Here is a 26209-nt window from a genome sequence, read left to right on the forward strand (position 1 = left end):
CTGGGTGAACACCCAGTGTGTGTTCTCTGAGGACAGGCTGTGCACTAGCACAAGCTGCCTTTGTACCTCGCCTGTGCAGAGCGATCCAGTTGATTGGCCACGTGTTGCAGCCCTACGGGGACTGACTGCACCAGCCGAGGCCATCTCTCTGCCCCGGGGGACTTGGGATCCTGTTGGTACCGGCAGGACTGGGTTCCTGCCTGGCCCCATGCCGGCACAGTGGTGAGGACCTGGCATGACCCAGCTGTGCTGGGGTCCTGCAGCCTGCGGGACAGGGCACCTCCCCAGCACCCTGGATGTTAGGAGCTCACAGCACCACTCCACTTACTTAAACCACCCCTTTTAGACATGTACAATGTACTTCTATTGGTTATCTTCCATCATAACGAATGCATTTTTGGGTTCCTCAGTTGCTGTGCTTAGGATATAGCTGTGTGCTAGAACCCTACTTGCTGCAACAGCTCCTGTTCGGCTCACGCTAGAAATGCTCTCTCCCCAAATGCTCTCGCTGGGCAACTCCCAGCCTTGCACTCACCCAGCCCTCACAGCACAGCTCTTCCCCAGCCTGCCTTCCACCTTTGGCTGCAGATTTGATCCTCTCCCATCCCTGTGGGGTGATGGATGAGTTGTGGTCCCACACACCTCCGGTCATTCCAGCCACCCCCATAACAGGCTCCTTATTCTCCAGGCCTGCATTTGCAGTGTATTTATAAAAATCCTGCTATGAAAAGGCAAGCAAATGAAAAACCTCCTTGAATTTCCTTAGTTGTGGGCACTGTGGTTTGTCCTCCCACCCTGAAAACACCATTTGTAGTTACTGATTTAAACTTCTGTGGTTTCTGAAGGAATAATACTTTGTATACAGCAGGGCTGCGCATCTAAAAGCTACAGAGCTGTTTTGAAACAGATTTTGCTAACCTGGTATAAGGGCTGCATGACTATCTTTATTTCAGTTGAGCTGCATTGATTTCAGCTTAGTTTATGTTGATTATGATTAGAGTTCAGATAAATCAAGTTAATTGCTCTCTCAAACCTCAATAAGTGTTTACTTTACTGCCTTTAAATCACTTGAAAACTATATTTGAAGTTGAACCAGTACAATTGCTTGTACAAGCCCTCTCCAAGGACCTTTGCTTTGTTGCAAACTCTATCCTGTAAAGCACCAGTCATCCTTCTGGCATTTCTCTGACATGTATTTCAGATGTGGGACTTCCTCATTTTTACTCTTTTGTTATAATTTAAAACACCATTTCCTCCCCTGCCTCTCAACTACATAAGCCGTGTCAATAGGTTACACTATCCCACCACATTGTATACTTTAGTTGTCAAACTATTCTGGAAAAATATTCAGTGTAGTCACAAGTAGATGTACAAAAGCATTTCCTTTTACTCACCTCTGCCTATATCTGCAGGGTCGCTTGGTACCTCCTCAGGGGCAGGTGCCTCATGCACCCACTGCCCTGTGGGTGGGTAATTGTTATGTGGTCTGGGTCAGGTATCTCACCCTGGTGATGGCACAGGATTGCTCCTGCAGCTCTTTGCATGTGCCTGTCCTGCAGCACCCATGAGCAGTGGGGGGCTGGCAGCATCTGTGCTGGTGCCAGAGCGATGGGCCAGGCGCGGGGAGGGCAGCATCGCAGCTGCTTGTCTGCTATGCTGCTGCTTCCTCGCTTGCTTCTGAGTGTGGCTGCTCTCCTGCCCTTGCCATCAGCCCTAGGGTGAAGATGCAGGAATTGCCTGGAGCTCGGCTTTCTGGACTAGGGAAGAGAGCTGGGAGGTGCCCAGGAAGTGCCCTGTATAGGGAAACAAATGGATCACTGCAGCAGGAATAGAAAGCAATAGATTTTTTTTTTTTCCCCAGCAGTGGGTGCAATACAACAAATTAAATCTTTTTCGAGGTTTTCATCTCAGCCTTAAACCAAAATTCTTTTTGCAAATAAACTTTTATACAATCTACCATAGCATGGGTGGCACAAAGCGAGCCCCATGGTGGGGGCTGCCTGGGTTCCTGCATTGGTGCCTGAGGGGAAGTAGAAAGGGACAGACACGCGGCTGCTGAGGGGGTGGATGTGGGGCTGCAGTGCCTGGGTGGCACCTACCCAGGCTGCTGTCACACTGCCGTGAGCTGTGGCCAGGTTGGATGTGGGTGACATGTCGAAAAGGTTGGCATCCCTGGGTGCTGTGAGTCACCAGATGTGGATGGAGGGTCTCCTCCCTTCCCTCATGCCCTGCAGGGTGCTGAGAGGGCTCGGAAAGCACCCAGCCTGTAGAGAAGGATCCAGTTACACTACAGGCATTAAAGTTATTGATAGCCCCATGGGCAGGTTTAAAGCAAACCAAAGGGTACAAAAATCCAAAGTTCTTCTCAAGGGGAAAATCTAAAGCTATGGACTTAACAATCTCCTTCACAGACAATGGAATGTCACTGAACAGATGACCATCAGGCTATCAAAATGAAAGGGCAAGTAGGGAAGATGACAGAGAACCTGGGGAATAAGTTGGAAGAGAGTATACAGAGCAAAAAGAGTCCTTCCATATTTGTTTTCAAGATAAGGTGTACGTGTGGAAGATAACACACCAGTAGGTATGATATCTGGTACCTGAGAGGAGTTGCTTGGGGCTTGGCAGTTTTCTTTCTCTGAGGCAGGTTCTGTACCCCTGCTGCAAGGTAGATTTCAGCGGTCAGCACTAAGTTTGCATGGAGACATCCTCTGGGGTGGCAGGTAGGGCTCTTTGATGCTAACACTGTAGATAGAGAAGTGTTACCGTGATGGGTCAGCTGCAGTCTTGATGGTAAAAGCTCCAGGCTGGAGTTAATTCTTCATTAATCCTGGGAGAGCTGATGTGAGAACGCTCCTCTGCTGGCAGCAGCCCAGCAGCATCTTCCTTTCAGCAGCTCTGCTGTATTCTTAACTATGTTGTATCAATCAGCAAACTCTCATTTCCAAAAATGACCTTGAGCAGTTATGAGGGAGGGCTTCAGTTCACCAGCTTTTCTTTTCAATAAGCTTGGGCTTCCTGATGAACAAACACCAAGGTCAAACTTGTTAAGAAAGAATGCTTTCTCTTTGCTGTACAGGAGATTTTTGGCTATAAAACCCAAGGCTGCCGAAAAGCCCTGTGCATTGCTGGATACATCTTGTCCTGTGGGGCTCTGCTGCTGCTGTTCTACTGGAAGCCAGAGTGGGATGTGTGGGCAAACTGCATCCGCTGCTGCCTGGAAGAAGCGGACGTTGTTCTGCTCAGAACAACAGTAGGTGAACCCTCCTAGCTCATTGTTATTTGCAGAAACTATTGTTTTCACCGTTAGGGCAGCCTGTCTGTCTTTGTCTGGGTGATGTAGCAGGTTAATAACCCTTTCCACTTTTGGAAGTGAAGCGGCAGAGCGAGTCAAGCTGCAGAGGACCAACCATTTTTATTTGCAGAGTTTGAAACACTGTAAAAGAGCATGTTTACACTAACAAGAGTGCAACTACTCTGCCTGAAGGCTGGACACCAAGAAGATTTCGGTCATTGCTGCTGCCCATCCACAGGCTCCAGCAGCTGCCCTCTGCCAATAACATGTTCCATGAAACAGCTCTGCCTCTTCCCTTCCTTTATGTGCATGGGGTGCAGCCAACTGGCTTCAGCAGAGGGATTATCTTTGGAAATTGTGGCAGTTAGTAGCCTTTCTGCTTTAAAGTTATTGGAGAATGCTGAGGAGGTGGGTTTCAGAGAGCTTGATTTCAGGCATTAGTTATATTCTAAGACTCCATGACTGTAAATTAAAATCCAACCCAATTCTAGCAGAGCAAATGCTTAAGACACTTAGCTCTCACATTGCAATGATACTGCTGAAATAAATGCACTCAGACTGCTAAATGAGTAATCTATTGCTCATTGTAACTAGTTACATTATACTAAACTGATTAAAGGACAATTTGGTCTGACAAATGCATGTATAGCAGTAAAGCTGAGTTGCTTTTGGCTATGGATGTATAACAAGTAACACAGTTACAGGAGTTTTGTAGAGCAAAGCAGCTGGTGCTGAGAATTCAATGTCCACACCAGAAGTATTTCAGAAAGCTTTTACTTCCAGCTAGCTCTAGTCTGATCCTATAGACTGAATATCCATCCAGTAGCTATTGAAGCACATCTTCTCATTTAGTTTCATCTTCTCTGAAATGACTCTGCAGCGTGAATCAAAGCAAATGGAGATGATTGCAAGATTGACTTTGAAGTGCTTTACTGATTGGTACTAAAACACTGATACTAACATCCCTGTTACTATGGACTTAACATTTGCAATGATTGCAATGATGCCCCAGTACTGTAGCTCTCTGGGAATCTCATATATACTTCCCAGAGTCGGGAAACCTTATCACAGGCAACATTTTGGGCTTGTATCTGATCTGTGCTCTATTTCTCTAGGATGAGTTTCAGAGATACACCCGGAAGAAGGTGACCTGGATTGATTTATCCACATTGGCACTACCTGTTGGTAGTAATTCAGGTGGTCCTCTTGTAGCTGATAAAGACTCTGTCATAAACAGAGCCATAATGAAGCCACAGTTGAAGGTAAGTCATCTATAAAATGGAGAAGAAAGATGGCAGGGAGGAGGTGGGTGAAAATAAGAGTGAAGGCACCTGGAGGCTCCCAAGGGTGCTCTGTCAGCATCTTCCTGCAAACCCTGTTTACATAAGCTCAAGTTTTCCCCTAAAACATGGGGAAGCATTTCTGTAACAGTAAGATGGCTTTCCCTTGAATAGCAAAAGGAATTTTTGCTATTTGGTCTTGCAGATGAGGTGTATCCAGGTGCAGAAAATCCGTTATATTTGGGACTTTTCTGTAAAAGAATTCAAGAAAGTTGGGTGAGTGTCAACAGCCCGTTATTAAAACCCTTTGTGTAGGGGACTCCCTTGTCTGAACTTTCTCCTGTTATTCTAGATCATTAGAAGACAGCAACACATGTCACAGCATACACCACAAGTTTGGAGCTGGCCTTACAAGGGAAGAACAGGAGATCAGGTACAGTCTACATACGAGTAGATGTATCAGCTAATTGTGACAGTGTGACCTATTAATTCTTCCTTTCAAATTCATGTGAGCTTTTTGCTACTCACCTTAGAAGTAAGGCAGTGCAAACTGCATGGGTGACATTTGGAAAGGTGCAAAATCATTATCACTTACACTCTGTTGAGCTCATATCTTCTCAGTGATGCCAGGCTAAGTCTGCGGAAAATGCCACTGGTTCCACCTGGGGTTCAGGGCACAGCAAGCTGTGACTGGCTTCCTTTGCCATCGTCTCCTTAAAAGCCCTCTGGAAAGCTCATCACAGGGTTTAGCAGCAAAATGATGAACTTTTCAGGAAGGAAACAGTAAAATTCTGCCTCTGTGTAAAGTCGTCTCAGATACAATAGCTTCCTGACAGGTTTATTTGTCCTGCTCAGCCATATGGTGCCCCCCAGAACTTACTTTTTTAAAGAAGTGTTAATGTTATTTGGGTGCACAGTTTTTCACATGAAGTCTTACCCTACGTGACTAAGCTATAACATGGGGAACTCTTCTCTACCTTCTACAGGCAGCTGGTGTGTGGGCCTAATGCCATCGAAGTTGAAATTCGTCCTATTTGGAAGTTACTTTTTAAAGAGGTCAGTAAGTCAGACTAGCACTTGGTGGGACAGGTTTGAAGTGTTTTGAAGACTTTACCTGGGCACACTGGGATGGGGTGATTAATGCTTCATAGGCATAAGCCACGGAGGAAAGTTGGTGAACCTCCTATATGGCTCTTAGCACACATTCCTGGCAGAAGGTTACAGGGAAAAATAGGAAGCTAAGAAGATGCTTGGTGCTGCATACTTATAACAGCTAAATATTTCCCGTATGATGACTGTGTCCCTTCTTGAAGAGCAGTAGTGGGGGGGAGTGATGTCCTCCTTCTCTGCTATAGGCCCTTATTCCCAACTGAACATCTCCCATGAGCTGGGACATCTTGCCTTGTGACTGAGCAGTGACATGTGCCTAGAGTGCTCGTGCTTTCTGCAACTGCTAGGACTGACCACAGCCACATCAGTAACTCTGTCCGTTCATGTAGGCTCTTGATAATGATCTGCAGGGAAAATTTTATTGGTACAACTAAGGCACAATTGTTCCTCTTTAATAGCCTTGGTTTAGTAGTCTGAAGGTAGTACAAAGCATTGTACAAGCTTGCTTGTGGCCTCAACAGCAGTGTAAATTGGGAGTGTGCTTTAGAATGGAGGAAAACATTTGCAAAATTCCTATAATTGCTGTGTTCACCTAGTAACTTCCTTTCCTCCTATAACATAGACGCAAGACAATTTTTTCCCTGCATAAATAAGGACACACTGCAAGACTGTTCTTCCTCTACAGAGAACAAAACAAACACATCTTGTGGATAAGAGGAGACACATGTATGGGTTGTTACTTGCTGAGTTTGCATATAGAAATGCTGGATGTATATTTTTGCCAACCTGTAAGCAGAGGCTTTGCATATGGGATAGTGTCCTGTCACCTGTGTTCACTTTAAGTGGAGTTTGTTTGAAGCCCTACAAAATACATGAAAAGCTCCAGGGCTCCTGAAATTGGTTGGATGTGATGTTACCAACCTTTCAGTGCCCTCTGGAGATAGTTTTGAAGAGAACTCCAGTGTAGCACTCTAAAAAGTTTGTTTAATTTGAACTTTGCACTTCCATCCAAGGCTGGAGCTTCATGTTTGAAATATTAATGGTGGTGCCTGGAGGCAGACTGGTCCTCATAAGCTTGTGGCATTTCAGTCCAGATACAGCTTCAGTGGCCGAAGACTGGCATCCTGATGTAGTGTCTGTCTCTTGATCCTACCGAATGTCAGAAAGTATTAAATTATCATTGAGGGACCAAATTTGTCAGATGAATAATTCATTTCAGTTCCAATCTTTATGCAGAAACCTCTTTCAGTGGCTATTTTAGTTATACCAGGTCTACAGAAAAGTCTGTCACTCCTTCAGACAAGCCAAGTGGTGGGCAAATCTCTGAAAAACTTAATCAAAATCTTTTGTTAGCTAGATACCACAATAACCAAAATTATATTCCCAGACTTCAGTGGGGCTTGTTGCCTGTTTTAGCATAACACATTAAAGTGAGTGATGACTGGTATTCTAAGACTGACGCGATGTAGAGTAGCCAAAAGTATGAAGTACAAGGAAATCAAGCTTTCGTTTTAGCTGTAGTCTAAGACTGATTACTGATGGCCCCGCAGCCCCTTAGTTGTTCTTTGCCATTTTTCATTTTTCCAAATAAATATCATATTTGTAGTGACTTTCTTAAATCACAAAGTATCAAAGGCATTTACTGTAATTTGGTCTCTTTTTCACATTTGGGTAGTATCTCCTGTGTAGCGATTACTCAGTATCAGAAATGTTAAGGTCACCTTTGTTAGATGGCTACAGTGGGCAACCAACTGACTTACAGTCCCTGAAGTCTGACTTAAACTTGCCAGTGTAGAAGCTGTTGCATAGTAACTGGTTAGCGACAGCTTTTAATTACAAACACCACAAACTACGTGTAAGCTGGTAAGTTCAGAGCTGGAGGCTATTAACGCTCTAAAACAGCCATGAAAGAATGCTGCCTTGGGACGGCAAAACAGCCCTTCAAATTGGTGTTTAAGACTCCTGGACACTGTAATGAAATGTTCTCGCCTTTTCCCACACTCCATCTCTCCTGATGTGTGTTATGGCCATGCCCTGACAAGCGTTACATTTGCATTTGCAGATTTTAAACCCCTTCTACGTGTTCCAAGCCTTCACCCTCACGCTGTGGCTGAGCCAAGGCTACACTGAATATTCAGTGGCCATCATAATCCTGTCGATCATTTCTGTTGGCTTAACTGTGTACGACCTCAGACAGGTGAGTCTGCCACGCAGATTGCCAGCTCCCCATCTTGCACTCTGCTAGCTATTTCATCTACCACAGACACAAGTAGCTATTTATATGTTCTTTCTGGTTATTTTTTATTGCTGTGCATTCTGCTGTATTATTATGGATTTATTTCTGTAGGAGAGTTAAAAGGGTCATACCTGGGGGTCTTGAACTTCCCAAGAAGTCTTTGTGAGACTTTATGAAGGTGGATCCATGAGTCTGGTTCCTACTGTAATTTCAGGAGGATTCACTTCTCTTAAAGTTTGCTAAATAGCAGGTCTTAACAGCAAAAAGAAGTGTGATTTTTTTTTTTTTTTTTTTTTAATTTCTCAAATTTGTTCAACACTTCTGTCATGGACACAGCTGCTTGGAAGCATTTTCTAATAGTCTCAGCTCATTCACTTTTTTACCTAAAGCATTCACCTGTGTTTAAACTTGAAACCTTCAGTCTCTATGGAAAAGGCAAATAGATCGAGCTGAGCCTTATGCAATGTTTGCCTGGCACTGAGTATCCTCACGCAGCCAGATGAGCTTCCTGGTGCTTCCTGCTGGAAACGCAGAACACTGAGCTGGGAGTTGGGAAAACATCTTTCATTTCAGAGCCCACTTTAAATACACAGGGAAGGCAAAAATCACATGGAGAAAGGATATAGTAGGGAAAAAAGAGAAACTATGAATGAAAGTACAGGTGGGGAAGAGTGATAGGAACAGGAGTCTGGCAGGCAATGTTTTAGTCTCTCACATCTGGATTTTCAGGTATCGCATTCCTCTGCATTTTCAAGATTTAAAAGCAAAAACGAACTGGGAATTCCTGGATTCTGGTAAATGTTTTGTTAATTTTCAGGAAAAATATAAGGGCTAGAGGACAGCATTGAGAGTTACAGTTCCTGCAGACAGTGTGAAGTGGTTAGAGGTGGTGGCAGGGTGAAGGGACAGCAGCTCTGGGGTGCACTGACCCGACTGTCATATTCCTGTTCTGCTTCAAAACCAGGCACAGCTCACATCATTGCCTCCGAATTCACTGCTAAAATCATTGTTCTTGCACTGAATTACTGGGGAAGGGCAAGATTTGGCCCTTAGAAAGGTTCCTTGAGAAGGTGGTATAGCAAATTGCTCTGTGAAGTGCTGCCCAAGAGGAGGCAATAATCTGCCCTTCAAGGAGCTGGCTTTTGTTTGAATCGACTCAAGCACACGGCACATTACCTGCCTAAGTCCCAGGCCCCTGGGCTCGTGGGGCTCTGGGCAGTATGTGCTCACTGGTGCGCTGTGCTGACGAGGCACTCCTGCGCACCCTCTGCTCTGCCAAGGGCATGTTTTTATTGCTGCCTCACACTGATCTCAGCGAGGGCTTTGTGAATAGCTGGGGCTTTTGCCAGCACAGGTGTGTTGGCTGTGCATCACGTTTTTGTATCTCTGACTAATATCTGTAGGATGACTAGCACTTCCATGCTGAATGAGCACTCGCATCTCTTTGAGCGCACCTTTGTACTTAAAGTGTTGGTGTCACGTCCTGGTATTGCAGAGCATGAAGAATAGATAAGGTTCGTTCAGCTTTCTTTGGCAAGGCTGGTTTTATTGTGTGGCTGATAATTTTGGCAGGAAGAATTACAATGTTTGGGGCCTCTGGATATTCTTCAAACTGGCTTGACATATTCACATGAATAATGCTAATGAAGAAATCCACACTTGGGGATCAGTTTTTTGCAGTTGCAACTTTTAAATCAAGATAAGGCATTCTCTCTAATGGCCTTGCAATGACAGTTGACTTCATCGTTATCTCAGGATATGTAATTGTCTGAATTAGATTGCAAAAGCTGGCAAAGCACAGACACCCATCTGAATTAGAATGTCTGTTTTCCTTCTTGCAATGACAGTTTTGTAACTATAGTCTTTACAACTTGGTTGTCCTGTTAATAGCCTCCTAGCAAGGATAAAACTGTTGAGTGCAAAGAAACCCTCTATGAGGGGAATACAGATAGCAACGTTGCAGCTAAAGAGACTTACTCTGGCATGAAGCAGGAACAGCCCCCTGAAGGTTGAGGGAGATACAGCGGCATGAATCAGAAGCAAACAGAAAATTAGGTCCATGTTCCCACAGCAGCTTGTTCTAGGTTAACTTGGTGAACTCGCAACCCAACAACAAGGGATGTGAAACCTCCCCTGGATAACTCAGCAGAGTTCAGTTTCTGTGATGTTAGCATGATCACTGAATTGTAACCTGCTGCTTCACTTGAGTATTGGTGTTTCAACACTGCAATTGCTTTCCCATCAACAGCAGTCTACCAAGCTGCATGACCTCGTTGAGGAGCATAACAAAGTCCAGGTTACAGTCTGCACGAAGAGCGAAGGTGAGTCATCTGCGTCTCATTTTCCTCACCAGCCCGTATAATTAACTAACATGTTGAAATGTATCTGGAATTGCACAGCTCCTGTTGGTTTCTATGGCTGCAATGTGAAGGGTGAGCTGCAGGGAGAACGGGGCAGAGGGAGGTGAGCTGGGCAGGGTGGTGAGAAGTGTGGGCAGAGCCTATGCAGTGCGGTAATGATGCATCTGTATCGTTATCATCTGTAATGATACAGATGAACCTAGTAATTTGTGTTAAGAGTTGAGAAGGGCTTGGAAAATTTAATTTCACAAACAAGTAACTAGATAACAACTCTGGCCCTCCGAGACCTGCTTCCCTGCTCTGCTGTAGGCTACTTTCACAATCTTGCCAAATAGCTTGTGAGTGATTTTCAAGGAGTCTAGATATATGGCTCCCACCGAGGTATGCGCTCAGTTCCTTGCCCATAAAATAGGGGTTATAGCTATTTTTGCCTCCCAAAGATGTTGAGATGGGCAATTGTTAGGGTGGAGGATAGGTTTTCTTGGTCAGAGTGCTTTATGGACACTAAGCAAATAAAACTGAAGACAACCACTTGGAGGGAGATGTTTAGACAAGGGCCTATCTTTGTGCTGTTGCTTTTCAGTAGGTATTATTTCTAAGAGCACTGGCCTTAAATCATGCAGTGTAGAAGTTTAGTGATGATGAGTGTGCCTTGAAACATTTTTTTAACTGCCCAGAACTTGTGCACAAGTAAAGTTTATTTGTGTATTGTTCTACAGGTTGCAAAAAGCTGGAGTCCCGTTACTTAGTCCCTGGAGACATGTTTCTTTTAGATGGAAAAAAGCTTCCTCTCCCATGTGATGCCGTCCTGATTGATGGAAGCTGCATTGTCAATGAAGGGATGCTCACAGGTGCAGCCTTGGAGTTTGAAATGCTAACACCCTGTGCAGAGCAGACTGTCTGTCAGGGAGACATCTCTATCTGTTCTGACAGCAAATTGTTCACTATTTATTAGAATAGTTTGCAGCAGGAAGTGGAAAAACTGTGCCTTGAATAATTCACAATCGTCTTGGGCTTTTGAACACTGCCATTGTGAAACATTTCTTATCCACATTAAAAACAAGTAGGATTAATATACTGTCAGGGATAGAAAGTGAAAATATTCATACACTGAGTATGTATTTTTTGAGTTTTCAGATTCTGATCTTGCAGCAGTTCTGTCCAAGCAGGCAAGGTATCAGCATAGGGGTCAGTGTTATACCTAAACATCGAGCCACTACAAGGCGTGAACTTGGGTCAGGGGCAAAATTTGGCCCAAGCCCATTGATAGAAAATGCTCAGAGAAGCCATCTGATGTACTGTGAAACTAGAACTATAATGGTTGTCACCATAAATTGACATGTGTAAGTACGTAAGCAAGCTAATTAGTCAGGCAAGTTGAGCACCTAAAGGGTGCCATCACTTTCTAATATACAGAATCTGATAGACTTTTAAATCCCCTTAAGTGAACCTGCGTGCTGTTGTTCTTAGGTGAAAGCATTCCAGTTACTAAAACCCCCTTGCCCCTCACGGAGAGTCTGATGCCCTGGAAAACCCACAGCATGGAAGACTATCGGAGACATGTCCTCTTCTGTGGGACAGAAGTCATACAGACGAAGCCAACGGGCAGAGGGCCAGCGAGAGCTGTCGTGCTGCAAACCGGTATTTCGTTTATTGTTTGCTAACCAGTAGAGGGAAAGCGTCAGCCCCAGAGGCTGGTAGGAGGGCTGGTTTCATTTTGTCGTTCAAGTCCAGCAGCACAGGTCTGCTGTCCCCGAGAAGTGCCTGTTGCCACCTGATGGTTAAGGCTTGTGCAATGTTACCATTTTTGAACAGCACCAATGTGGTACGATGCCGCTATGTCATGTACACAATGCATGGTACATGTCTTCACACAGGGTTCGATACAGCTAAAGGTGACCTGGTGAGATCCATCCTCTACCCCAAGCCAGTGAACTTCAAACTCTACAGAGATGCCTTCAAGTTCATTGTAGGTCTCTCTGTCATTGGCATGTTCGGACTCATCTACACCGTGTGTGTGTTTGTGTCCCACAAGGTAAGTATGAGGGATGCCTCCACGCCACAGGTGCCAGCTCTGAGCCCTTGGTCACTCAAGATCCTTGGAATATTTTTCACTTCTGTAATTCAGTTTTCAGGTGCCAGAAATAGGGGTGGGGGAGATGGACAGAACAGAGCAGAATACATCTGTCATCCCCAGGGGCAGGGCTTGGGGTGCATTGCTCCAGGGCAGGAGGGTCGGACCCGTCCTCTGGAGAGTGGCCGTAGCAGGGGAGGGAGGCTGTTCCCACCTCACTGCCCCTGTTGCTCTCACTGTTTGCAGAAGTCGGTGGCAGACGTGGTGGCTATGGCCCTCTTCCTCCTCACTGTGGCCGTGCCTCCCACTATCCCCGCTGCCTTGACAACAGGCACTGTTTATGCCCAACGGAGGCTAAAGAAAAAGAAGATTTTCTGCATCAGCCCACAGAGGATTAATATCTGTGGGCAGATCAACCTTGTTTGCTTTGACAAGGTAAGGCGCTTCCTGGGGCACTGAAAGATGCTGGGGGCTGCTAGGAACATGAGGTATTTTTTTTCAGCCCCATCTACCCTGTTCTAACCCCAGGGAAGAATCCTCTACAGGTGCCCATGCAGCAGGGTCACACTGCAAGCAGGAGGCTTCCCTTACCCTGCCTGGGAGCCGGGGAAGGACATCTGGGGATGTGGCAGGAGGAAGGGGTGGGCAGTAGCAGGGTAACTAGGTATTTATTTAAATTTAGACAGGCACGCTGACAGAAGATGGACTGGACCTGTGGGGCGTCATCCCTTCCGAGGGAAGCCGGTAAGGAAGGATTTCATTTAGTAAGGACTAATATCCAGTGTGAATGTACTGCCCAAATGTCTAGGTAGGAGAGAGGCAGTTGCATAGGATATGGAGACACAGCAAATAGCATGCAGCAAGAAGAGATATTTGGGTGCATTTGGGGAGGCAGAGCGCAATGGGTGTCCCTGCTCCCTACTCAGCTCCTTCCCTCTGAGGAGGTCATCTGGGTGCTGCTGTGACAGGCATAGCCATAAAGGTCACTGCTAATTCAAGGCAAACAGAAATCATCAGTAGCGTGAGTTCTTTTAATTACCCTGAGGGGATTTGGAGAATGTGCACAGAGCTTTTCAATTAGGTCATTCTCAGCAGAGTTCAATAAATATTGTTAATCTAGTCAATAAACCTTTCATGATTTAAATGTTAGGATAATGCTCCCTCTGTTGAAATTAAGTGTTGCCAACTTTAGAGCCTGTCAAATCTCATCTACCTTCTGTAAATGCTGTGAGAAAACTCCATAAGACCACAGATCTGACCTGCAAAGCTCAGGTGTCCTTAGGGACTCCCTCAAACCCATGGCAGGCTCCATCTAAATTCCAAGCCCAAAGACCATTGAAATCCTCAAGAAATAACCACTATGTAAACATGAAACCTGACTATACCCAGAATTATATTATTTAATTCATATTGCTGTAATACAATAGCAGTCTTCAGCTCTGCAGTGCATGTTATGCCAGACTCAAAATATTAATCTTTTGCAGTGGCTAGCATAAATCACACACCCCATATCAACTCCCAGGTTTCATTAGTAGTTGTTAATATATCAGATACTTCAACACCACAAAGATAATCATGCCATAATGAATGAAAGGATGAATTCATTGTGAGAGGAGAATAATCACATTCCCAATACTTCCTCAAAGGACAGAGAGAAAATTACTATCTGATCCAAATTAATGAGAGGAGATTAATAAGTGTCAACCAATAAAATACTCTTCCAGTGGGACCAAACCGCAGGCACATAGGACAGTCTCTTCTTGGTCCCCCTCCAGTGCTGCAGGCAGGTCACACTGAATAGATGCGTGTTGAACAGGCTTGGAGCCCACCAAAGACAGCTCATGGTAGTGCCAGAATGATTTCCATCACGGTAGGCTTGCAGGTAGTGTTTGCTCACATGAGCAGCAGAACAAAACTGGATCCATAAGTCAGAATAAATTCACATAATAAAAAAAAACCTCTGCAAGGTATCAAAACATAAGGCTGTCTTTGCAGACATGTCCAATCTGCACCCAGCTGGGAACCAGTGCTGGTGGTTTGCCAAAATGCAAGGAGGAGCTGTTGCTGTCTGCATTGATCTCATTAGCCTATTTGCATAATTACTCTTTCTTAAATGTTCACATTTTAAACGTGTTATAAGACTAGCTGTCAGCTAAGCTGAATACTGTGAGGCAATGACAGTAAAGGAATTTAATTCAACTTACAAAATATCCTATTGTATATTTAATAAGGTATAAATGTTTGTTGGTTTTATGTGGTGTTTAGCAGTTTCACGGTGTCTCTCAAGTATTAATTAATTAATAAGCCAATTATGACCAGGCTGAGAACAAGCTATAATTTGCTGGAAACAGAACAGACTTGGATGGCCCAGAGGGATAACAGGTCCCGGATTCATTGTTCCTTTTAATAGAGCTGCTTGCTGTCGTGATGCTCACTTCCAGATGCATTTCACTGTGCCTGTGTTAGTAACAGGGAATGCTAGTGGTGATCAAAGGTAAATAAAATCTATTTACATTTCTCTTTAACATGCCAGCCTAAATAGTAATGGGCTGTGTTGTGGTCCAGCAGACACAGCTTGTCAGCCAGACAGTTTTAGAGGGGGAAAATGTGTGTGTGAGAAGAGACAACTCTGAGAAATAACTTCCATGATGAAATTATAGAGCCTTCACACAGCCCAGCCTCGCATGTCTTCGGCCAGTACTGCTGGGCCAAGGAGGGAATAAATCTCAAGGCTATCCACAGAAAGACATCGGGGCATGAATCTTTGACAGCGCACCTCAGCGTAACTCAAAAGGAGTCAACCAACTTACCCATTTTTAAAACCAAGGTGTGAGGGACAATCATCTGGTGTCTGTGACTATGCAGAAGTAAAATCTACAGCTGGAAGTAAAGGTCAGGCTCCTCATGGCTCTCCCACGTTGCTCTCAGGGGTGCTGAGAGTGGGCTGATGGTACTTATCCACCCTAGAAGGTGCACAGCACCAGCCCAAACCACCCTTTCCATGCTGCAGCTTCACAAATCTTCTCCTAGGGAACATTGCCAAACTACTTTGAGATCCCTGCTGCAAGCTGTTTCCTCCCCGATAGTGTCTTCTCTGCTTTGTCTAATACCAAACAGCAATTGCCAAGCAGGACTCCTGTACCTGTGCCAGCCCCTCCGAGTGTTTTACCATCTCAGTTACTTCACATCAAGTTGAACTCGTGCCAATTAATTATTGGGTACTTTTTGGCCTCCTGAACGTATCCGACCTGTTAATCAGAAGGATGGGTAGGACAGAGTGTTGCTTGCAGTTATTGGGTTCAGCTCTGCTGAATGCAGCAGAGCAGCACCTGTATGCACTAGCTGAGGACTTGTGTCTCTGCATCCTTCTTACAAGCGGCCCCACTAACCTTCTGCTTTTAATCAGGTTTCAGAAAATCCATAAGTTCCCATCCAGCACTCCTCTGCCCTGGGTACCTGTGTGCGGAGCCATGGTGAGCTGTCATTCGCTGGTTGTTTTGGATAAGAAGATTCAGGGAGATCCGCTGGACCTGAAAATGTTTGAGGGCACACACTGGGTAATGTGACTCGCATCCTCTGCACACATCCAAAGCATGGGCACTCCCAACCCAGCCCACGGGGGTTTACTCACAAGTCAAGCTCAAATATATGCTTGTAGGGGAAACTCCTTTGCAGTCCTGGTCATAACAGCTGGAATTTGCTCTGTTATTTCTACTAACCTCATGACAGATTTGCAGCACTGTGGCTGGTTTTTGATAGTCCAGCAATCCTTTTCCTTGGGGCTGCCTGCATTTGCTCTGATTTGGAAACACTGGAGTGTGAGGAAGCAGAGGGGGAGCCTGGTTGCTGCTTGCTGGAAGCAGATGATCAGACCACGCTGTTGGCCACGTGGTGCAAAGAGCACAAGACAGCCAAGGAAAAGCACAGGCAGGTTTTTATACCCTTATGCTAAAGGCTGTTATCTCTGATTAGCAAAGGGACATCCTTACGGAGAAACCAAGGCTGGAGCCCCCAGCTGAGTGAACAGCAAGTCTTGGAGAGACCTGGGGAGGAGGCAAGAGATTGAGCCTTGGGGCTCATCCATGGGAGATCGGATGGGAGCAGGATGGGAGGAGGGACAAGAAGGAAAGGGGCTCCTCTTCTCCCTGCCACGTCCTAGCCTGGAGGTGTTCTGGGTCTCTGCAATTAACTGCCTCATCATCTTTTCTCCTTCAACCTTTTGCTCAAGAGAGATTAATCAATAAATAAAACAGATGGCAGCTCTTTCAGCAGCACTGTGGGAAGGCATCAGGCTGGTGCTCGCTCCTGTGGAAAAGCAGGCAGCAGCACAGCCACATGACAGCAGAAGGGGACTAAGGGTGAATGAGCCTTGGCAGCACGTAAAGTAACAGAGCTGGAGGGCTAAAAGCATCCTACACTAAAAATTACCACCCTGTTCCTGCACAGAACATCAGTGAGAGTCTTTCAAAAGCAGGAGACTGGAAGATCAAACCAGCAAGATAAGGGTAATTATTTCTCTTTCCCTTCATCATTGATATGATATTAAATTTATGTGGAACTTGAGTTTAGAGAAACCACAAAATTTGACACAGGTTTTTACTCTCATCAAGTCAAAAGATGCAGGGCCGTGTAGGCTTCTCCTAAGGACAAGGCTGCAGGGAGGCTGTCACTGATGGTGGATAGGAAGACCTACTAGATCATAACAAAACACTTCTGCAACTGGGTGCCAACAGTAAGGGGGAAACACGCTCCCATGTGCTGCTGCCCCTGCTTTAACAGACAGGTGTGAAGCCAGAAAAAAAAAAAAGTAACTGAAATAACACTTTTCCTTGTACAGGAGATAGATGACTCCAGCACAGCTCAGGATGGGGCTGGTGCTCTCGACACCTGCGTCATTAGACCGGGGCCGAAGGCCAGCAGTGTAAGTCCAGTTCTTTATGAGAATTAATATTGTGTGTTTTCAACCTGCAGCATGTGCAAACTCCTAGCACATGCGCTATTCATTTGCCTGAGCTAGCGGTCACAAAATGCCTTTCAACCACTCTTGGTACTGTGTTGCATCTTCCCCCAAAAAACTCTGGAAGCATAAGACCAGAAAAGCAAATTCTGATTAAAGTGGGGATGCTGCTCTGAAGTGGCTTCTAAAGCACTTCATGTGCCTTAAAAGCCCCTCATTTCCAACTCCACTATCTGCCCTAATAAAAGATCCAGACTTCTCTGAGTCCTCACCCTGTGAAGCTGCTGGCAAAATGAAACTACATAATCAGTTTAAGTGGAAACTAATGCAGAGAAACCATGTAAACAGAATAAGTGTCTAAAGCATGAGTTCATCTGCAGGAGGAGGCAATGTGAGTAAGGACAAGGCATTACATCTAGAAGCATGGACACGGGTCCATAAGTCCTGCTGGTAATGGTCGTGCAACCCCACTAGCAGATTTATCAGCATCACCCCATAACACAGTGTTGTTTGCTTCACTCTTCCTCTTAAAAGTACACTTAGGAAGCTTCAAGTTTTGACAGTCAAAAATTGTTATGTTTCCAGTCCAAATGCTGAACCAGCCAGCATCCTCCCAATGGAAGGAGTGTGATTTCTGCTAGCAATACTGGGAAGGCAATGCTGTGGCAACAAGGAAATTAATCTTGTTTTTAGGATTGCTCTGTTCCCATGGTAATGTCACTGTAACACATCAAATTTCAGTTCCCAGGACTGTAAATGCAGGAATATTACATTAATATTTGTTTATTAAGAGGAAGAATGGGACAAAGCTTGGAAAACCAGTTAAATATAAAGAAAAACATTGAGGTTCCTGGGAAGTATGCTGGGAAGGCAGAGTTGTTGAGACTGTGGTTCCTAAACCTTTAATCAGTGATCTGATCCCATAGAAGGCAGCAAAAGTGAAATAATCTCCTATTAATAATAAATCACCTTAGCAAGAAAGCCTCAAATGAGCTGAAGTTCAGAATGGATTTGCTTTGTGTAACCAATGACTCAACATCTCACTTTCCTGACCTCTCCAGGCTCCTGTGGAAGGAATAGCAATCCTACATCAATTCCCATTTTCTTCTGGGCTGCAGAGGATGTCTGTTGTTTCACAGAAGATCGGAGAGGAACAGTATGACCTGTACATGAAAGGAGCACCAGAAATAGTGTCCAGCTTTTGTACACAAGAAACTGGTATAGAATTGGGAAAGGGCAAATTTACACTGTTTATTTGGACTTAATCCAAACCAGACTTTATGTTGGGGCTCTAATCCTAAAAGGTTTTCAGCGCTCGCTCCTCCCACTGGCCACACTGCAACTGCATGTGAATGACTCTTACCACAAGCAAGCCTTGGGCTTGTTAAATGGCATTAGTTAATGCTACAAACAAGTTTTCATTGCTTGTTTGTAAGTTAAAGATGCATGCAGACCAACAGCTAGTGAGGTGCACAGCCTGAGGTTCATCCCTTAGCTCACTTGCATCAGCTGAAGCTATAGTGCATAAATAATGTTAGTATGTCAAGATACCCAGAGGAGATGTAGGATCATGGTGATTGCATGTGTTACAGCAAGTGTGTTGTGCTGTACAAGTTCTTAAATTTCCTGCTAATTTATTGCCCTGTAAATTCAGAACTGAGTTACTGATCCAGCTTGCAAAGGCTTTAAATCTCAGTGATGGCAAACTTGCTGTGGACATGCAAATTACTGTTATTAAGGATAACTGGTATTAACACTCGAGCCAAGACTTCTGTCCTCTCTCTGCAAGTAAACATAGGCTTTTATTTTTTGTATGTGAACAATATTATAGGCTTATACTCAACTTTGTCTGCAAACTTGAAACTCGGGTCACATTCACCGAATACTTCAAAAGGATGCCATGCAAACACAGTACCAATGGTCTGTGGCTGTGTGGTTTGTTATTTCAGATGGCACTGACCTGAAAATGAGTGAAAACAGTTTTGAGGGACAATGGAAAGATTTAGTTTAGAACTGCCTAAGATCTAATGACACAAACCTCCAAACAAGTCACTATCCGCAAGAAATATGTCTTCAAAATTATGTTCCACTTTCTCGGGTGTCTAAGTAGCTCCTCTGATCCTGTCTTGATTGTTTCTATATTGATTACAGCTTAATGAATAATTAGGTACTGCACTGTAAAGCTGTGATTGCAGTACGTAGTGAGTACAAAATTCTGCAAAGTTAAAAGGAACTCTTTGCTTTTAGAGTCATGGGAATGATCAGAGAATTGAAAATTTAGGATTTGGGAGAATTCTCACATTAAGGCATAAAGATAAAAACAATTTTCTTAGTCACTTAGAATGTATGCAGTAAAGCTTAGGACCGAATTATTAAGCCAGTCATTTGTCCTCTGCCCAGTAATTCATCTTATCTACCTGTACGTTAACATGCATTTAAAAAGTATAAAACAGACGCTTAGATCACTTATTTGAACAGTCAGTTACATAGCCTTGGTACAAAACAGCTGACTTCTATGAGAGGCCACAGTGCTGTAACTAAGGCTATAAAGTGGTTTAAAGGACAGGCATCTAACCCTAGAAAAGCAATCGGCAAGGATGGAATATTCTAACCATAAAACTTTTTTCCTGTAAACAGTCCCAGCTAATTTCTTAAAGGAGCTTAAGACATACACAAGCCAAGGCTTCAGAGTCATTGCCCTGGCCCATAAAGTGCTAAACCTAGGAAAGGATGTAAACGTGAGCAACCTAGAGAGGTAAGGTGTGCTGGTATTGCTGCGGGGTTGCTTTCCTATCTATTTGTTACAACCTGCCCCAAACCAACCTGCCCTGACCCAAACCTTCCCCTCCTCTCCTGTTAAAGGAAGCCTATTGGGAAGATGTGCCATATAACACCTTCTTCTCAGCAGATGCTGATTACACTGTTAATTGCCTGCTTTACTACTGCTCTTGCAAGGCTCACTGAGCTGAATTTCAGAATCTGTTATCAAAGGGTAATGGAAGTTGGTTATTGTGCTTCTATATGGCAACGGATTGGGACTGCAATAGAAATTCTGTATGCTGTAATCTGTGGGTTTCAGCCAACCATTTCCTGCAAATCCCTGTCCCTCTCTCTGCACATGCATCTCTGCTGCACTGCTCCTTCCCAGAGACAGCAATGTAGCGGATCATCAGTTTGGCTGAAGCTGCAGAAACGTTGGCGCTTGTTGAGCACTGCTGGTCTTGAACTTGTAGCAGTTGTGTTTCCCTGTGGAGCAAACATGTTTCCCACTGAGCGTGGCTTTCTCATTGAACAAAAACTGCAGGGAGAGCCTTGCTCTCTGTGCCGTCCATGGGAAACAGCACGTGTGTTTCTGTCCTTGCTCCAAGAGAGGAGGCAGAGTCTGGGCTGGCGTTCCTGGGCCTCCTGGTGATGGAGAACCGCCTGAAGCAGGAGACGAAGCCCGTGTTACAAGAGCTGGCTGCTGCCCGCATCAGGAGCGTCATGGTCACAGGTAAATCCCCCCAGGCTCCTCCTGTGGCCGTGCTGGCTGCTGCCGGCACACAGGAGAGATTCACTCCTCCGTTGCACACCCATGGTTTCTACCTGGGCTGCCACCGTGCCATGGCAGATGTGAGGAGCCTGCCTCTCCACTATCCTTGCAGGGGACAACCTGCAGACAGCTGTCACGGTGGCCAGGAACGCGGGTATGATTCACACAGGCAGCAAAGTCATCCTTGTCGAAGCAAACGAACCGGAGGGCTCCACTCCAGCTTCCATTGCCTGGCGACTGGCAGAAGACAGCGAAGCAAACACAGCTGCTTTCAGTGTAAGCACAGCCAGGGATGGTTGCTTTTGGGTGCCAGGTGGAATTAACAACACTTTTAATGTCTAATTAATGTCTAATGTCCAGGCTCCTTAGGCCTGGACTCCTAGCTAAGGATTTGGAAGTAGCTCTGAGGAACAGAGGAAACCTGGGGGCTAGTTTGTGTCTACCCCAGGGTATATGGAGGTGTGGTATGGACCATGCACCTATTAGGGAGAAATAATTAATACTGTGGCTCTTTGCTCAGGGCCACATACAAAATAACTACACGAATAACTGGCAAGGCTCTGCAGATGCAGCGGCCACTTCAATCACACTTGAAGTGTGCAGAATTAATGCAATTATACATACTGGTCTGTGTGACTATTTGCTGGACCAAACTTCACCGTCTAAGATAACAGCCCGTGGCTAACCGGGATTAGTTATGCGTGGAAACACAGCTAGAAAATCAAGTACTGCTAGGCATAAAGTTTTACAAAAGGATGCTGCAGAAGGCTGCGTCCCTGGTTGCCTGGTGGGAGGCTGACGAGGTGGAAGTGAAATGGCATATTACAACCTCAGTCTGAGAATAAATGCTGTCTTACTTCTAGGAGGTATGTGCTAATACCGAGGAAAAGATCACCTTGGAAGGAGAAACCTCCAGCTACCATTTTGCAATGAATGGGAAGTCCTATCAGGTTATAATAAAGTACTTCTACAACTTGCTGCCAAAAGTAAGTTCAGATGAAACAAAGCACTTACCCTCCCTGTTTTATTAAGTGGCAGTGGTGTTCCAGCTGGAGAAAGGTGTTTTTCACTTCACATTTTGACAACTCCTGGCAGCCTCCCACCATGACCCAGGTTTAACCCAAGCAGTTTGCTTTCAGCATCTTCTAAGACCTCAAATGACAGGCGAGCAGCAGTGCAGTGGAGTTACTCCATGGTCACCTTCCCAGTTTCAGTTTAATTAAAAACATCAACCCCATTCACATGTACCACTCCCATAGCTAGCAATGGCCTCTGCTCAGCAGGGGCATCAGGAACACGAATACCCACATCTAGCAGCAGAAATCTTCAAGTCCTCTCACCCAGTCCATAAAATAGCTGGTGCTGGGACAGATTTTCAGGTAGGAGAAACCTCAGGCCGAGATGGTTGCTGCTGCTGTTATCAACCATCTGTTCTGCACTTGGGAAACACTTGTAACGCCTTGCTGCTCTAAAGGCTGCTGCTGGGCACGTGGTGATTGCTGCCTTCCCAGCAGCTCCTGCAGAGCAGGCAAGGCAGAAAACAGAGCAGGATAAATCTGATGTTAGATGAAACCTGAACCCTAAGAGAAGCAAAACCATGGTAGGGTTTGGGAGATGGGATTAGAGGGTTTTACAAGTGTCAGGCACCCATTAGGGAAGCCTGATCCTGCCTCGGTGGAGCTATGGAGGCACAAATGCCTACCCAAAGCAGCCCATTGCTCTTTCTTGCAGATACTGGTCAACGCGACTGTCTTTGCTAGGATGTCTCCTGGCCAGAAGTCCAGCCTTGTTGAAGAGTTTCAGAAACTCAAGTAAGGTTCTCTTTTGTTTTCTTCTTGAACCAAACTAATAACATGTTTTCTCTGAAGTGTGTTCATCCCAGCTAGCGCTGCTCCAGGCCCATCTTTCCAACCCTCCCTTCCTCCACACACAACCCCTGTTTGCATCCTTTGTGGCTGCCTTCCTCCCAGTTTCCCTATAGGGATCCCTCTGCATCAGGAGTACCTGCACCCCTTGCCTGGAATGAGCCACTGATTCTCGCTGGTGCCGTACAGAAGGCAGCCTTAAATGAGGCTGAGATAAAAATGGAGAGGCAGACCTCTTCGCACACAAATACCCACCACCCAGCAACTCCCGCACAGCTGCTGGTGCTGCCCTGGCTGCAGCTTTAGCAAAGCTGAAAACAACGCGATACAGTTGGGAGTTTGACCCCAAAGATGCTCCTTCAGGTCCCCCAAACAAATGTTTCCTCCCCCCAAAGAGGACTCACGCTAATATGGATATTGCTTGCTAAGCATAAACAAGATGCGATACCTTTCTGAAAAAGAAACAGTTAATTATTGGTTATGAGGTGCTTCCTCGGAGGATGAAGTTCCCTGCCCTCTCAGAGGGACCTCATATGTAGTCTTCTGGGAGCTGCCGTATTATTTCAGCAATTCCTGTGTCTTTGGGTCTACAAAGACAGTCGAGGAGAAAATGCCGGTAAAAGCCAAGCTGTAGCCGCAGGAGCTGCTGCAAATGTACACACCCTGCTCCATTTCCATGGCCCCTGGTACCAAGGGGAAAACACTGGCTGGTATAAAGTGGCAGCGTTCCCTTTGCCATTACAGTCTCTTTCAAAACTTAACCCTAATTTTGCTCTGTGCACTCTGCCCCAACTTCTCCCCATATACCACTTGTCCTCTGGAAACAGCCACTGCCTTCTCCAGGGCCAACATGAGGCCCCTGCTCTGATGTAACCGCAAGTGCTAAGCCAGCGGGATCAAACAGCTACATGCAAGGTTTATGTGTTTTCTTTCTTCTTCCTCCACCAGTTACTACGTGGGTATGTGTGGTGATGGTGCCAATGACTGTGGGGTACGTAGGAGCTCATCTCCCGTTCTTGTTACATTTCATCTCTTTCAACCTAAGGAATGCCGTGACAAGAGGCTGCCCAACACTGCTTGTCACTAGCGCTTCCCAAGTTAGCTGATGGGTACGCTTGGTTAGAGTGTCACTGTAAAATACTATCTACAGGCTTTTTGTTTATACTAACATACATGATATTAGAGGATTACTCTTGATTTTTTTTTTTCCCCACCCCCAGAAATAGGGGCACAGGACTTTTTCTTACATATTTGTTCAAATTAACAATTGTAAAATTTGAGGGTCTTAGCCATAAAAATAATTATTATATTATCTAGTATATTATTATAATAAATGTTATCATAATATAATTTTATAAGGATGCATTAGCTTGCTTTGTAAAAGTTGTCCATAGCCTACACCTGAGCACTAAACCAGAGGTGACAAGGCCAGATAACAGGGAGCTCATAAGACAGCAATAAAAGAAATATGAACAGCATATTGAAAGGAATAGAAAGAGGATAAAGTGGTAATTTAAATACTTTAGGAGACTGTTTAACAGGAGAGGTATGCATAAACTCCAGTGTGGGAAACCGCATACAGGGTAGTTCAAAGGATTGTAAATAGGTATAATGGGATTAAATGAACAAAAGAAATATTTAAGCTCCAGGGAAGGGAAGATATCTGGAAAATGAGATCAGCTGGGCCACAGAATAGAGGAAGATCAATTGCAAAGGACACTTGAAGCAAAACTTGTAAAGCACCAGTAAACATACTGTGCAGGGTGGGAGGGGTGGATGGGTGTCTCTCCACCTTCTCACTCCTGTGGATTTCAGGCTTTGAAAATGGCCCATGCAGGGATATCGCTGTCAGAGCAGGAGGCATCCGTGGCCTCGCCTTTCACCTCCCAAATCCCCAACATCCAGTGTGTGCCGGAGCTGATCAGGTGAGTTTGCTGGGTGCTGCCCTCAGGGTGCTGCTGCCTGCTGTGAGCTCAGTGTGTGGGGTGGCGAGTGCGCGTGCGCTACCCTCAAAGATGCTGTGAAGTGAAACCTAATTCCTCACTAACGATATAAAATACAGCAGAAGGGTTTTTGAATTGGTTTTGATCCTCAAATACCAGTGCTGGGAGGTTTTTTTGTGGTTTTAGGAGAGCATTGCCCATGGCGGCTGATATTTTCGGAACAGGTACAGCAGGAGAGAAACGTGAAAGGGCAGGTATAACAGTGACCACAAAATAGATTTGCTTGCCATTAGTTTAAAATACTGACATCCATATGCTGCACACAGCCATGGAGCAGCCAGTAATAAAGCCATTTAACCAAATGTATGCAAAGACAATCACCTCTTTGTGTAGAAATATGCTTGATTCCCAGAACTGTTGAGCAAATTAGTAATGAAAAAAACAACTGCACCTTAATCCAGGTATTAAAATTGTGGCTGCAGAATGAAAACAAAGAAACAAAACACTGCAGATGAAGGGTAGTTAAGCGGCTCTGCAGTATCTTGAGGCTCAAATATTTGTATATGGAATTTGAACTGTTTTCTGTTCTTTTTAGAGATCCTAAACAAAAGGAGTTACCCTCCTTAGAAGCAGAAACCGTCTGGAGCACTAAAACCACAGTACTGTAGCTGTAAGTGAAGTTTTAATCTTTGTTTTGTGTTTTGAGCAGGGAAGGTCGAGCAGCTTTGGTTGCTTCCTTTGCTGTGGTTAAATACCTGACCCTTTACGGCCTGATTCAGTTTGTTGGTACTGCACTGCTGTTTTGGGTAAGTGTTTCTTGCCCATCTTTTATCAGTACGCTGTGCTCACCGTAGGTTTTTATCTTCAGGAAAGAAAAGGCATACAGGGCTTCAGGGAATAACAAAGATGTGAAAAGCTGGATAGTTACCAGCAGGGGGTAGATTGGTTGTAGCGATCCCCAGAATCGTGGAAAAAGCTCAGTGATTAAACTTCACCTCTTCCAAATGAAGAAAGGGAAATAGAAGGGGGGTGAGTCCTGCCTAGCTGGGTGGTGGAGGCCCAAGAGCAGGACTTGCTGTAAAACGGGGGCTTTGGGAGAGCAACTGCCTCTCTCAGCTGGAAAAAAAGCTTGAAAAAGTAGTGTCTCAGGCAGATGAAGGAGGGTCGTTAAGGAAGAATCACCATTGTGTATCAGCAGTATGTGATGAATCCTCTAAAATTTTAATCCATGAAAAGAAAACAGCAAAGGAAATTCATGTATGCATTTACTCTGGGCACCTCTCTTGACTCAGTTCATGCACATCTTGTGTGCACAGTCCCACAGAGGGTGAAGGGCAGAAAGCAAAGTGAGCTGCTGCGAATCTGGAAGGTACAGCCAAGGCTTAGTGGCAAACAGGGAGCGCTGGTGGGTCACCACATGGGGACAGCTTCCCCAGCCACTAGTTTGGGCACACCAACTTTGTCCATGTCCCCACTACCCAAAGACATTTAAAACCTGGCATAAAGGGAAACTCTGGCTGTCATTGCTATTACTGTGGCCTGGGAGTACATGACCTG

At 45.1% G+C, this 26209-nt stretch overlaps 1 protein-coding gene across 1 annotated transcript in view; it reads left to right on the top strand.

Annotated features, from left to right (window-relative positions):
- ATP13A5 (ATPase 13A5) overlaps nucleotides 1–26209 on the top strand; it is a 33758-nt gene that overhangs the window by 1912 nt on the left and 5637 nt on the right. The window contains exons 2-24 of the mRNA XM_059822856.1: nucleotides 3080–3253; nucleotides 4411–4557; nucleotides 4781–4851; nucleotides 4928–5008; nucleotides 5562–5631; nucleotides 7748–7882; nucleotides 10170–10242; nucleotides 11001–11132; nucleotides 11752–11922; nucleotides 12159–12316; nucleotides 12602–12790; nucleotides 13038–13099; nucleotides 15762–15912; nucleotides 17193–17276; nucleotides 18374–18530; nucleotides 19950–20067; nucleotides 20681–20805; nucleotides 20957–21120; nucleotides 21708–21830; nucleotides 22576–22655; nucleotides 23658–23700; nucleotides 24525–24634; nucleotides 25362–25458. Coding sequence (XP_059678839.1) covers nucleotides 3080–3253; nucleotides 4411–4557; nucleotides 4781–4851; nucleotides 4928–5008; nucleotides 5562–5631; nucleotides 7748–7882; nucleotides 10170–10242; nucleotides 11001–11132; nucleotides 11752–11922; nucleotides 12159–12316; nucleotides 12602–12790; nucleotides 13038–13099; nucleotides 15762–15912; nucleotides 17193–17276; nucleotides 18374–18530; nucleotides 19950–20067; nucleotides 20681–20805; nucleotides 20957–21120; nucleotides 21708–21830; nucleotides 22576–22655; nucleotides 23658–23700; nucleotides 24525–24634; nucleotides 25362–25458 — 2715 coding nt within the window. The remainder of the gene's footprint in view (nucleotides 1–3079; nucleotides 3254–4410; nucleotides 4558–4780; nucleotides 4852–4927; nucleotides 5009–5561; nucleotides 5632–7747; nucleotides 7883–10169; nucleotides 10243–11000; nucleotides 11133–11751; nucleotides 11923–12158; nucleotides 12317–12601; nucleotides 12791–13037; nucleotides 13100–15761; nucleotides 15913–17192; nucleotides 17277–18373; nucleotides 18531–19949; nucleotides 20068–20680; nucleotides 20806–20956; nucleotides 21121–21707; nucleotides 21831–22575; nucleotides 22656–23657; nucleotides 23701–24524; nucleotides 24635–25361; nucleotides 25459–26209) is intronic.

The sequence above is a fragment of the Gavia stellata genome, chromosome 11 (genome assembly GCF_030936135.1).
Source record: "Gavia stellata isolate bGavSte3 chromosome 11, bGavSte3.hap2, whole genome shotgun sequence".
NCBI lineage: Eukaryota > Metazoa > Chordata > Aves > Gaviiformes > Gaviidae > Gavia > Gavia stellata.